Raw genomic sequence first — 13389 nt, 5'->3', positions numbered from 1 at the left:
GTCAAAAGACTATTTTTTTATCCTATTTGTACAGTATATGGATTTAATTGAAGCCCCTTCCTCCAAGCTAGCTCAGGATAGTCAGCAAGTTCTCGTATACACGAAGTCTTAGTTGGATCATTGGAAAAATTACCCCGAGTTTGCAAGGATCAAGGACAATACTATGCCCAGAATATTGAACATAGTTGTATAGAGTTTTAAACTATCAAGTTAATTTGAACTATATCTTATAAGTCTCAAAGTAAATTGCTTTGCAGCTATGCTAAGCTATCCAAAGATTCTCTTTTTATCTCTTTATATGATTGATACTAACTTGCTTCTTTTCTTAATCCACTAAAGGTTTGGTTTCTGTCACTACTTTCTGCATAACTCCTCCTTTGTTCTTGTTTTTAGCTGTTTCGACATGATCATCAAGATAAATTACTCCTTGTGTAGGCTATAAATTGAAGCAAAGTACTAACTTAGTTATTCCAGTCCGTCCACCGGTTGATAATAGCTTATGAAGTGCCATAGAAATGCAATCCTCCTAACCATAAAGGAATATAGTTGATAGAAAAATATGATTATCTATTAGGAGGAGGAAATCGTGGCGTGTACCTGTAATTGTTAAGCACTCAACTTCTTAAGATCTAATGCAAGACTAGCAAGACCTCCATCATTCTTTTTTAAGTCTGTATGATGCATTTGGAGGACTAGAAACATGTATAGGAGAAACAAGTAGGACTCGTACTAACTTGATCCAAGTAATCGAGACCTTATAGGGCTACGACTTCACTGAGTCACACAACACTGCATTACTTGCCTTATTTCAACATGATTACTGCAGTTGTGTAAGTTTTTGTAGTAATTGGCACCGCGATGACAGCCTCAGCTGTCTTACTAAAAAAAGAGGCTTTCGCCTTTCTGCAAGAGTTGTGTACTAACATGAAGACTTCCTTCAACATTTTTTTTCATACAATCCCACAAAGTTAATTTTGTCCAGGTGCTATATACACTGGAAATACATCACTATGCACACGTAACAATAAACAATAAATGGTTCTAAAATATATAATCACACAAATGTAATCTAACAAGAAACAAAATTCCAATTGCACAAACTTTACAAAATGTAACTCCCAATCACTACCGATGCAGACCTGGTGCTTGCTGCTTCAAAATATTCCAAGGATTTTCTTTGGAGCAGTTCCAGTGGCACGGTATTTTGCTGCAAGCTCCTCTGCCTTGAGAAGATCTTCTCCACGTTTAGCTTCAATCATCGCTCTCTTCTCTTCTGCTTCCTTGTGGAGTAGAGCAATTTTGTTTTTCATTTTCTCAGTATATTCTGCCTTCTTTTTCTCCAACTGTTCCTGCTCACAACAAGATATGGAAGATTAATAAAATGGGAACTTGTTGAGAAAATATTCCTCAGTTAAGAATACAAGAAGTTCACAAACGAAACCATCAGAAATATGAGAGAATGGATGTCCTTGTGTTGTTATCGAGATAAGTAGTTAAATCAACAAAAGCATTGGTCTTTATCATCAAAATGAAAAGCAAATAACGAATGTCATACAACTGACTATATCGCACAAATTGAAGAATGGCCACTCACCTCCATCTTTTTGAGCTCAGCCTCTAGGTTAGCTTTCTTGCTGTTCTCCCATGCACTAATTGCAGATACCTTCTTCTGAGCTCTGTCAACAGATTTCAGTTACCACAATCAGTAATACATAACACTTTCATAAACTAAGGCAACGTTTCCCTAGAGTTTGCGTAAAAATGTAATCATTGCCCATTACTTTGAAGAGAAAAAGAAAATGACAGAAAAGGTATATGCAGATCCTTAAAATTGGCTGCAGGGCTTTCTCAATGGGAAGATCCATGGGATAGATAATATTGGACCATGCAACTCACACTATCTATTATGCATATTTTGCAACAAAATATAATTATTTCAAACCGAATGAAGAAGATTGTTAGTGAAGCAAATGAATACATTGTCACAGCCATGTCAATCCATAATCAGCAATTGGCCACATATACTATCGTTTAGTAATTTACTTAAGAAGAAAATTCTAATTACTCTCTCAAGCTTAAACTATCAATGTCTCATAAAGAGCAATTGATACTTCTGTAATCAACAAGTTTTTAATTCTGAGCAAGAAAATGTCAAATTGCTACTGGTGTCCTATTTGCAGTTAACATGATTCATACAATTATCGTTCATTCACAAGCAAAACCAATTCATGTATATGAGTCCCAATACACCAAGCATAAGCATGCATGAGAAATCAGCAGATTGAATACATACTTGTTTTCGGCTTTTGATTTCTCACTTTCCTCCCATGCTTTGATGAGTGATACTCTCTTCTCTGTTGCAACGCGAGCAAGCACAGCATCTGAGGATTATACATCATAATAATTAGTCCATGATCTTTAAGCAGTAAATGAACTAAAACCAACCAAAGAGAAACGAATAATCGTAAGCTACCTCTGTCAATAGATCCCTCTTTTTTCTCATCAGCAGGTTCTGGTGCTTCTGCAAATAACAAAAGTAGCACAAAGTTAGTGAGACCATAAAAAATTACAATTTTTTGACAGCACAATCTAAGCTAAGGACTGCAAGAGTAGTGAAACTGGTCAAAATTTTGAAAAACACTCATAATTAGAACTTGTGCATAACAACATGTGTAATCATCTTATATAAAAGTTTAAGCGGTTAGAAAGAGCACATTCTTTTATTAGTTAATTGCATTCTCAACACGCCACCGATTCCACGATCTCTGCTTGCTCTGATATTATATTGAAGTGTGTAACATCTCGTCTAAAAAGCTTAAGTTGTTAGAGAAAGCACACTTTTATTAGTTAATTGTGTTCTCAACACAACTCCTAACATCAGATAAAAATAGTGGGGTGCAGCTCTGTTCGCAAGCTGTGAAACCCTAATGGTGTGGGTTCGAATCCCACTGTATTCCCCCTCTCCACAAAAAAAAAGATGGACAAAAAACATCAGATAAATAACATGAATTAATCAAAGTGAAATTTTCACAAACATAGAATAAATCTTTCACCAATTTTTTTTTTCCCTTTTGAAACAGAAATAGATAAAGAAATCAATTGCTTCAACAAAATAAAAAAACTTTTCTTTTTTATCTACTGCTGTGTCAGTATACACTTTTTCAATCATACAAAGTCCTGTAACAAAAGAAAACAAACTATTTCTACACAGGAACAACTTCAATTAAGCAAGGCAACTGAATCTTAATTCTTAATAGCTCACTTGAAGTAATTGGTGAACGTTCGATTCCTCATCTTATAATCCCCTTCCCCTCCCCCAGTTTTCAAAAAATTAAAATTAAAATTAAGCAGGGCAATTCTCTTCATAGTAAACATAAAATTCAGCTGAAAACATAAAATAGAAATATCCATAAACACAAAGAGATAAGAGATTATACTAGTTTCAACGACAACTAATGCTTTCGAGTCATCGGGTTTTTCTTTTTCTTCTGCAGGAGGAGGCAGAGCTGGTGCAACTATAACTTTCTCATCAGCCACCACTTCTTTAGGAGCTTCAACAGGTCCTGGCGCAGGGGGTGCAGGGTCCACAATTTCTACTTTCTTAGCTTCCAATTCTGCCATGGCTACAAACAGAATCAACAAAATAGAGAATTCTTCAAAGAAGAAGATATTTAGTAGTTGGAGGAAGGTAACTGTCACCCTAATTGATTGGACATACTATATATAAATGGACCATAGATTGTTATTTACAAGAGAGAAAGAGGGATAGGACAGATGGGACTATTTTTTAGCTTAGCTGGCTTATCAATTTGTACAGTCGTGCAAAGGGGAAACTCCTTTGGCCAATGGTGAGCTGTCACATGCCATTTCACCTTTCATTAACTTCTTTTTCGATTTATCCGATGTTCGATATTTACATTGGAGTTTGATTAATATGATCCCATTCGAAAGAAGTGCTCCCTGTCATTTTTTCCGATATTTAGAACTTGAAAGATTTTTAATTAAGTGAGGAACAACCCTATATGTGACAATACCTCTCACTAACTAAGCTAAAATATGATACTTCCTCTGTTCCATATTAGTTGATCATTATACTGAAAATAATTATCTCATATTAGTTGTTTATTTTACTAAATAAAAAACATTTTTTTTCTATTACCTTTGCAATTAGTTCTTTTTTAAAGTATTCATATATTTTGTAAAATTTTCAAAAAGTTTTTTAAGGAATGAATTAGTAAATTATCTTTTTATTTATGATTTCTTATATACCTGTAAAATAAAAAGTGATTAACTAATATGTAACAGAGGAAGTAATGATGACAGAGCCGTTGGACTAAAGTATTTTGGGACAAAATAATTCCCTTTAAACAGTATGTTACTTTTGATATACTTGTAAAAATTTATGTGGTCCTAATTAGGTCCAACGTTATTTTTGTTTTCCCATGACCGTTTCATCTGAATAGAATCTGAATTATATATCCAAGCAATATTAGAGATTTTATATAATTAGGTTACTTATAATTTAATAACACATAAATTTTCATGATAAATATGGTAGTAGGTAATTGATAAAAAAACAATGATTAATCTGTTATAGCAGATTGAACTATACCAGCAAAATAAATTTGACTTTCGGGTTCTGGTCATTGTCAATCTTGTTTAGAGATTGAAACTTGTACGTATTGCTCTTTGGTAAATAAAACTTTTTTTACTTATCGATTAAAAAAAATATATCGAAAAATGCTGATGAACAAAATAGTTTTTGAAACCTTCTTCTTTCACATTTTATATCGGGATTCCTGGTCGAATGTCCAAGGTGTTCAGTCCAAAATTCAATAAGCAAAAAAGGACAGATTATAGAAAGAGAAAAGAAAATATCTAAATGAAAGCTGATACGTTAGTAAGATACACAAAATATTGAAAAGATAGAAATTAAATATTGTCATTGTAGGGTCTTTAATAGCATGTGATAGTAGTTTTTTTGGCGTGAAAAATTATAACAAGTGAAGGAGTTGGTTGGAAGAAAGTGTTAAGCACGACTTCTTCCACAATCCACATGGATCTTATTAATTGATTGCCTCAAGAATGTATACACTCTCAATTCACCTACCAAACAAGGCTTCACTATTCCAAATCTATGTACTGATTTGAACAAAAAAAATTGTGTCTAAATCAACTTTTGAAAGTTTACGATAAATAAGATTTGTTTAAGTGGTTGAGCATTATCATTATTAATTGGTAGATTAAGGATTCGAGACACACTGAAAAGTAAATGAAAACACTATAGATCCTCTTTAGAAAGAAAAAAAAGTTAGGAACATATAAGATATCCAACACCTCCATAGCTAAAAGACCATATCAATGTGGTCTATCCAACATCCCTGCAAGCCCGGACCTTGCAATTATATGGGATTTCAATATCGGGTGAAACGATGAATTTGAATGGACCAACATGATATCACTTAAAAATTAGCTCAAAAGATAAATTGTTCTAGTTCATATATAGAGAACAGAAAAACAACATTTCCACCGATGTGGAATATCCAACAATTATAGGGATTAGTGCGTATTAAAGGGATGTTCATAACGTTGCTTTGTCACTTTAATAAAGCACTCAAATAATTAAGAATCAAATTAGATACTTATTTATTTAGATATATACTAGAAGGAGGTCCCTTGCCGACATTAAATTAATGAGAACGCGAAAAAAAAATTAAGGGCTCAATTATTACGTTAATGATACGGTAATTCACAAGAGAGGAAATTAATTAACAACATTTAGAGCTCATAAAAATATATTCGTCTCTAATTTTGGACGAAATGAGCTGGAGATATATTTATTGGCAAGTCAATTTATGCATAATTCGAATTAATAACTCATTTAAAAAGTTGGCTCAATTTGGACAGTTTATGTGGCTGAAAATCGACCTATAAAAAACTTATCAAAGCAAACGAAAAAAAAATTGAGTTTAGGTATAAGTAAAAGTTTTTGTTAGTCTCATTTTGTAATATTGGGATCATAGAGCAGAGGATTTTCAGAGTTATCGAATTAATCAATGAAAAATGGGTTATAATTGAATTGTTAAAGAATAAATAGATAAATAAAAATGATTCTAAAAATTAAGTTTGGATTATGTTTCAGTATTTCATCAAAATTGATCCACTAATCTTGAATTAACTAAATTAATTGAATATACTATGACCCAACTCGTTAATCGATTTAACTCAACCATTTAAATTTGGTTCAGTACGTCCATTTCATAGTTAAAACTCACGTCTCAAAGGAAATATTAACCGAAGTGTATTGATACCTTATTTTGAAATCATTGTTTGTAGTGCGTACACTTTTCCAGTTCATTCATTTTGGAATAATTTTAGATACATGGTGTTTGAAGTTTTATATAACTGAAGTTCAACCACATATGATTGACTTTAGACACATATGAATGAAGCTTTATTATTTTTTCATGAACTCTAGTCGTATATGGCAAAGTTTAGTTACTTTTACCTAGAGTTTAGACATTTTTGCCTGGAATTTATAGACACAAGACATATAACTAAAGTTCAATCATTTTTATCTAAACTTCATACAAGTTAAACAAAGGTGTTCAACCTTAAGATTTTAACAAAAAAAATATATCAATCAAATTAACTATAGAAACATAATTTTTTGGGATTTCACCTCAACTCATCCATAATGAAGTCTAGATGTATAATATTGGACTATGGAGGGGCCTAAGTTTTTGTGAGTTGGCAAAACGCAAACAAAACAATAGCTTGTGGCATTAACAAAGCGTCTTTACTTGGCTGAACAATCGAAGGTGTCCGGTCCCCCAAACACACCTGTTTTAATTTTTTCAATTTCTCAACTGGTGTTCGGAGCTGGCATAGAAGTCTTGATTAAATTCAAATTACGATCCGCGGCCTTTAAACTAAAGCAATTTGATCGATTATATTGTTGCTTCTTTGCTGGCCAAATGGATCATTTATTCTCACACTTGACTTCATAATTCTATTCTTCACCAATATCTTATATAAATGATTATATAACTAAAGAACATTTGCGATAATAGATCCAGCTTTTAATATTTTATTTTAGGGGAAGGATTATATATTAGTTGGTTTAAAGTTGTGTATGGTGGTCCATAACAGCGTGGAGTCTTCAAATAAAACTTTACAACTTATATCCGCTATAGCAAAACAACATTTATAACTTAGCTTGTAATAATATGAACGTCCTCTATCATTTATTAGTCCACTTTTGACTAGCTTTTCAATCAAATAAGCAAGAGGAGGAGAAGTAAATATCAAGAAAATCACTTTTCGATTAATTTGAATTCAAGTCATGCAGGACATTAATACTCCTTAGCGTGATTTTTTCAATTCTCAAACTTGAAATTCTCTGATTCGAATTCAAAACCTATAAATGTGAAAATTCTATTTTTATCTCATCTCAATCGTTGTTTATAATTTTTTATTTATATCCCTCTCAACTACTTTTTACAAAACCTTTTTTTTAACCAAACACTAAGATATATAGTTTTCTGGTTATTGCAGAAACAGAAAAAACTATTCATCAGACAAGAGGTAGTTGCTCGGATGGTAAACATTCCTCACTTCTAACCTTAAGGTTATGAGTTCGAGTCAGCAAGGAAGCAAAAAGGTGGGAGCTCTTGGAGAGGGGAAAAAATCTATTCAAAAACTACTTGTGAGTTGTGACTAGCATTTGAAGTTTTTCCATTTTTTCTAAGAACTTAAAAGAACTCCTTTATTCTTACAAATCTTCAAAAAAATCTTTATATTTATTTTTTAAACAAGATTTTTTTTAGATTTGAACTCAAAAACTTTCAGTCATTTTTGACATTATTAACGATATTTTAAAAACCGCACCAATATTAGTTCATTACAGTAGAATTTCTATAGCGCGAATATAGATCAATCAGAGCATCGAACCTAGATTCGAACCCAAAAAAGGAAAAAAAAAATGAGACAGGCGGCCGATAAGCGCGCCACATCATGGTAAAAAAATCCAGCTAGGAGCAGACATATCGTTGCTTATATCACAATCATATTTTGGATCATTTAACATAGAATTTATCAGCCGACAAGGAATTGAATAGACCTTTCTGCCGGGGCCCTCTGTGTGAACAAACCGGTTCGAGCTTTAGATATGAAGTATTATCGAGTTCTATATTATGTGATTCGAATTTAATTGGAATTTTTATTAGTTCCATGTCAATATCGGACATCGGGTGAAAAACCAAAAAATAATGAAAAAATGCATATTAATTAACCGTAATTTAAATATTCTCATCTAAACTTTTTGAAACCATCTTTTAACTTTTGACCATATGATGGTTCGAGATTTTTATTTTTATCTTTTATGGAATGATGGAATTAGATTATTTATTTATTAAAAAGAAAAATGTTGAATAGCTCTCAAATATTAGCATTTTTTGCAGCCAACATTTTGTCAATTGAAAATTGAACTTCAAAAAAATAAAAAAGTTTCTAGGTAGAAAATAATGGGATGCTCAATATTTTTGGTTATGATAGAAGATGAGAAGATATTAGAAGAGATAGGATAACGTTTTTAGAATGTAGACAGAGATAGAAAACTTGTCTCAGACCAACAATTATTTGGTTCCACTAGTGTCACATTCAATATAACTTCACGTCAGCTAGTAGTTACATGAAATAGGCGGAGTCAAAATTTTCATTAAGAAATTTCAAAATTTAAAGAGCGAACATACTTACCACTAAAAGAGGTTCGACATTTACTATTTGAAGGACTTGGCTCCTGCCCAGATTATAATTGAATGCAAAGATCACATCTTTCAATTGACTAAAAATTCCATCTATTGGAGATTATAATAACTACTATTACTACTACAGGTAATTGCCATCGAATGTTAGAGATTGAAAATTGAAATTTCAACAATTTATCAAATTGTTATCATACAGAAATATGTTGAGATAAGATAATTTATTTATTATGGAAACTTGTTCAAACAAACAGATAGTTTAAATAATTCATTCATCCAGACAATTAAGAAAAGAGAAGTATTCCAAGTTTTCATGGCGTCCCACAACAATCATCTATACATGAATATTTGCTCCCATGTACTATATGATAACATAAACATCAAGATTGTGCTCATCATGATTACAATAGTAGTAAGAAATAGCATAAACATCAAGATTGTGCTCATCATGATTACAATAGTAGTAAGAACTGAGTCTTACTTTACTATACAAAGAGGAATATAATCGAAGAAAGTAAAACAAGATGATCTAAGTATGAAAGGTAGAGAAGCTTCACGTTCAATATAACGCGATATGTAACAATAGCTTACTGGAACTCAAGCAATGGCAGAGTAACTATGATCATCCGCAGTGGGACCTTGCGAAAGAATGGTCAGAAATACAAAGACACCGTACAGAACGGTAGCAATGGCAGTAAAGTTAACTAGGAAGGCTTCGGAACCATATTTAGCCAAGCCATTCACTTCCAGGAATGTGAGCTTCTCAAGGAAGCCTAAACACGCATTGCCAACAGCCACGACATATATAAACATTCCCAAAAGCACATGCCAGGGAAGTGAATCGCGTCTGATTTCAGAACTACCTCCAGGGTAGAAGAACACCACAAATCCATAAATCCACTGCAAATGATATGTCATCGAGTAATGAGAAACAACTCGTGATCATCAAATTTTGTATTAAAACAGATAAAGATTGGTTTAAGTGTCCCCTATGAGTATGTAAAGTCTTTTGCAAACTTTTAGTATATTTTGAAAACCCCACCCAAAGTAACCACACATGCATACAAAGTGAGGCTCTACCCTTCCCCTAGAATCCACTCCGGGTCGGGAGAGCAACTAGTCAAACTTGCTGAAGTTCAATATGCATCATCAATTGGACAAGAAAGATAGGGTCGAATATGATTAAGACGAATATGTCGAGTTAGAGCACGGATTTCCATTCTTCTCTTACAGTTCCTCCACATGTTCACCAGTTAAGACAAATAAACGATTAGATATGATAGATCAGGAGATCCAAGCAAGAAGAAATGGACATTGTGCTCGCCATGAAAGTGCCTTAGACGTGGGCTCTGACACAAAGTTTTGAAGGTTGACATCTAAGTGGTGTGTTTCCTCGTCGTAAACAGCTACAGTATCATTTATTTGTGTATGGTTTATCAAGAAACATAAATTGAACAGGAACAATTATGAAAAGTCCGACCAAGAAGTAACACCGTTTGGATCAGAAATACATGAAAGAACCTACTTGGAACTTCATCTCATGACAATTTACGAGCGTCAAAATATTATTCCTTCACTCTTCAATTAGATAAAAGGAGTCATAATGGGATATTTACCTGAATGCCATAAAGAGTAATAACTCCTATTCCAATCCAGGAATGTAAACTGTACATGTTGGGGATGTTGCTTTCATTGTGGTTTTTGAATGCGGTATAGATTCCAATTATTCCAAGTATGAGGGCGATAGCATGTAAAACTAGATGTATTTTTTTCTTCACCTGCTTCTCCAGGGGGAAAGATTTGTAACTTATGATGGCTGTAAATTTTGGATTGACAAGGCATTAATAATCAGATGGCATAATAAAGAAGATAAAGGAAAGATGTCTATAAACATCTCGATTACCTTCTCCCCCTAGAATAATGAAGCCAATAAGCATAAGTACAGGGTGAATCTGGAAAACAACAACCAGAGAGAAAATATGAAGATAATACATTCATGAAAATACCATAATCGGAAAAGACGATGCTTTAAGCAGCAGTATAAGTAGTACTAATAAAGTAGACAAAACTGCTGTCTAAGATATCTGGAAATGATAGTTGAGATTGTACCCGCTGAATCCGTAACACGAAAGTCTCATAATCTAATTTTCTTTGTGGAAGTAATTCAATAACATTATTGTAAAATTTAATCTAGCAATATTGTGCAACTACAAATTATCCACCACTATTGTAGGGCCTCTCCAAAATTGTTGCCGTATCTGTGCCTGATTCTTCAAAATGCACTACTTTTGGAGTACCCGACACGCACCCATAGACATTTTTGAAGAGTCCGAGCAACACAAGTAGGAGGGACACAGGACAAATAGTCTTCATTCTCTTGTATTTTTGCAGTCATAAGGTTCCCCCAAGAGCATTGAGTGTTAAGTATGTCTAACACTGGAACAATAAACTCTCTGATTTCCCTACATTTTGGATCAATTAATGATTTGCAAAATTATATCAGAAACAACCTCTATACCTAACAAGGTAAGAGCTAAGGTATGCGTACACTCTACCATCCCAGACTAGTGGGATCACAATGAATATGTTGTTGTAACAAACTCTCTAATTTCCATAACAAATGATCACTACTTCTATGGTGTTGGACGACTGAAAGCATCATGATGAATCAGACCTAAGTTGTGCGGACTGTTCACTTACGTTGCCACACCCATGTCAGATTCTTCAAAAATACACTACTTTTGGAGAATCTGACATGCACCCCAGACTTCTTTGAAGAGTCCGAGCAACATAGAATCAGACCACTCATTTGTTCAATCCAGTGTTTCATATTTTAGAGTCAACTTCCTCCTTAACTATAAATTGTATGAATACAACACAGAGAAGTTGTAGGTAGGTAGGTAACCAAATGTTGGTATAAACCCCAAATAATAAAATACATAAAAAAGAACACCCTCAAAAAAGGATAAAAGAAGATCATAACATTCAGACTTTTCATAAATCAACAAAAAAAAAAAAAAAAACTTCTTTTTGAACAGAGAAGATTTCTCTCAAACTAAAAACTGTAATTTCTAGCTGTAAAAATCTCAAATATGTTAAAAGTAAAAAATTCATCAGTCACAAATAGAGTTGACAAGTTTGCAAAACCAAATCTTGATTACACCCCACCACAGAACAAATAAAAATTGCCAACAAAAACACAACAAGATGTCAAGTCAAATACTATTCCAAGGAAAAAACAACCACCCCACCAAATTTCAAGAAAAGGGGAAAGGGGGCTTACATTAAAGATGAGATTTTTGTTTTCAGCCTCCCAAGCTAAGCCACCCCTAAAGTGAATAGACCAAACTAAGACCATAATAGCAGCAATTAAGGCAAGAAAATGTGCCCCAAATGAAAAAGGCAGTGCCTTTAGCCCAGTTGCCATCTTCAATCTTCTTCTCTTTGATGATAACAAGTGCAAGTACAGAGCAATGGAGAAAATGTGTTGAGTGTAATCGTAATCTTATCAAGTGAATTTGGGCTATTTTAGATGGAGACAAGGGAGAGAAAAGTCTTTTGAAATACTGCTAAATGTTATTGTGTGTGTTTTTAAAGACCAGAAAAAATATTAATCTAGAAAAGTTTTTAATTATTTTATTTTTAATTTATGTTTTAAGATAAAATAATATATCTATTTTATTTATATATGTAACTTCTTGAGGTGTTTGTGTTTAGTTTTATAATATAAAGTACTATTAAGAATAAAACAGAAAAAATAATTATTTTTATTTACTTGAGTTTTTGAAGTTAGATGAGAAGTTCGATGTAATTTAGCTCTTTAAATTATTTTCTATGTATGTAATTTCTTTGCTTAAGATTTTTTAAACAAAATGTTGAGGGTGTGTTGTGACATATCTGAGATCAAATTTCAAAAGAAGAATAAATGTATCACTTGTTTGACCAAATTTCTTTTTTTTTAAAAGTAGTATATGATTTTGGATGGCAACATAACTACATAAGGAAGCACCAAGTAATGTTTTAATATTAAGTAATTTAAAAAAAAAATTAATTAATTGACTGAACTGATACTCTTTAAAGATAATTTTCTAAAACCACTTTCTTTTTATAAAAAAAAAACGATTCAAAATAAGTAATTTTTGAAAGTTTAACCAAAAATGCTATTATTCTATTTTTCATAATCTATAGACAAATTTGAATGATATAAAGGCATCTTGGTCTAGAACCATTTTCCATAATTAAAGTGCTTTTGTGACGATTTTTCTTTTTATATTTGATTTTGTGGGACATTATTATCATTAATTTATAGTATTATTTTTTTAACTGTAATTTCTTGCCTTTGATAATCTTTAAGTAGAGTGCATAAAAATAATATTAAATAGAGTGTGTTAATAATGTCTGCATTAGCGATACATGTATTGGTTATACTTGCATAAATTATAGATAAATTATTTTTATGCATTGTTTGATTTAATACAGTAAAACTAGCATGCATTGCATTAAAAAAATTATTTACAAAGATATCCTCCACTATTATGGTGGAAAAGATGTAAAAAGAGGTTTTTTTAAGGGGTAATTGTGTCTTTAATCATGCTAATACATGTATTAAAATCATTACATTATT

The 13389-nt window shown here is 32.4% G+C and overlaps 3 protein-coding genes across 5 annotated transcripts in view; 1 reads left to right on the top strand and 2 right to left on the bottom strand.

Moving 5' to 3' along the window:
* Nucleotides 1–13389, top strand: part of LOC125858059 (uncharacterized) — a 280326-nt gene that overhangs the window by 99513 nt on the left and 167424 nt on the right. Inside the window, exon 3 of one of the 3 annotated variants that reach the window (XM_049537736.1) lies at nucleotides 1955–1972. The exons of 1 other annotated variant lie outside the window; for it this stretch is intronic. The gene's annotated coding sequence lies outside the window, so the exon portion shown is untranslated. Of the gene's footprint in view, nucleotides 1–1954; nucleotides 1973–13389 lie in introns of those variants that run through there. One more of the 3 variants, XM_049537737.1, reaches the window with a different exon arrangement.
* LOC125858051 (remorin) lies at nucleotides 991–3761 on the bottom strand. Its single transcript, XM_049537726.1, has 5 exons — nucleotides 3438–3761; nucleotides 2474–2521; nucleotides 2294–2381; nucleotides 1595–1676; nucleotides 991–1349 (listed from the first exon to the last, which is right to left on the bottom strand). Exons 1-5 carry the CDS (start codon nucleotides 3619–3621, stop codon nucleotides 1155–1157), a joined length of 597 nt encoding a protein of 198 aa, XP_049393683.1. The 5' UTR covers nucleotides 3622–3761; the 3' UTR covers nucleotides 991–1154.
* LOC125858048 (transmembrane ascorbate ferrireductase 1) lies at nucleotides 9184–12332 on the bottom strand. The gene is made up of 4 exons (XM_049537722.1): nucleotides 12049–12332; nucleotides 10669–10717; nucleotides 10382–10581; nucleotides 9184–9665 (listed from the first exon to the last, which is right to left on the bottom strand). The coding sequence occupies exons 1-4, from the start codon at nucleotides 12190–12192 to the stop codon at nucleotides 9363–9365; spliced, it is 696 nt and encodes a 231-aa protein (XP_049393679.1). The 5' UTR covers nucleotides 12193–12332; the 3' UTR covers nucleotides 9184–9362.

This window comes from Solanum stenotomum, chromosome 3 (assembly GCF_019186545.1).
Source record: "Solanum stenotomum isolate F172 chromosome 3, ASM1918654v1, whole genome shotgun sequence".
NCBI lineage: Eukaryota > Viridiplantae > Streptophyta > Magnoliopsida > Solanales > Solanaceae > Solanum > Solanum stenotomum.
This window is presented reverse-complemented; position numbering and strand designations above follow the sequence as displayed.

Excerpts from the sequence above, each read along its gene's own strand:
- LOC125858051 (XM_049537726.1), bottom strand. The coding sequence starts at position 3,621 with ATGGCAGAATTGGAAGCTAAGAAAGTAGAAATTGTGGACCCTGCACCC. Across the intron at positions 2,382-2,473 it reads AGAGGGATCTATTGACAGAG|ATGCTGTGCTTGCTCGCGTT; the intron begins GTAGCTTACGAT and ends TATAATCCTCAG. Across the intron at positions 1,677-2,293 it reads AAATCAAAAGCCGAAAACAA|AGCTCAGAAGAAGGTATCTG; the intron begins GTATGTATTCAA and ends ATCTGTTGACAG.
- LOC125858048 (XM_049537722.1), bottom strand. The coding sequence starts at position 12,192 with ATGGCAACTGGGCTAAAGGCACTGCCTTTTTCATTTGGGGCACATTTT. Across the intron at positions 10,582-10,668 it reads CATTATTCTAGGGGGAGAAG|CCATCATAAGTTACAAATCT; the intron begins GTAATCGAGATG and ends CAAAATTTACAG. Across the intron at positions 9,666-10,381 it reads TTACTCTTTATGGCATTCAG|TGGATTTATGGATTTGTGGT; the intron begins GTAAATATCCCA and ends TATCATTTGCAG.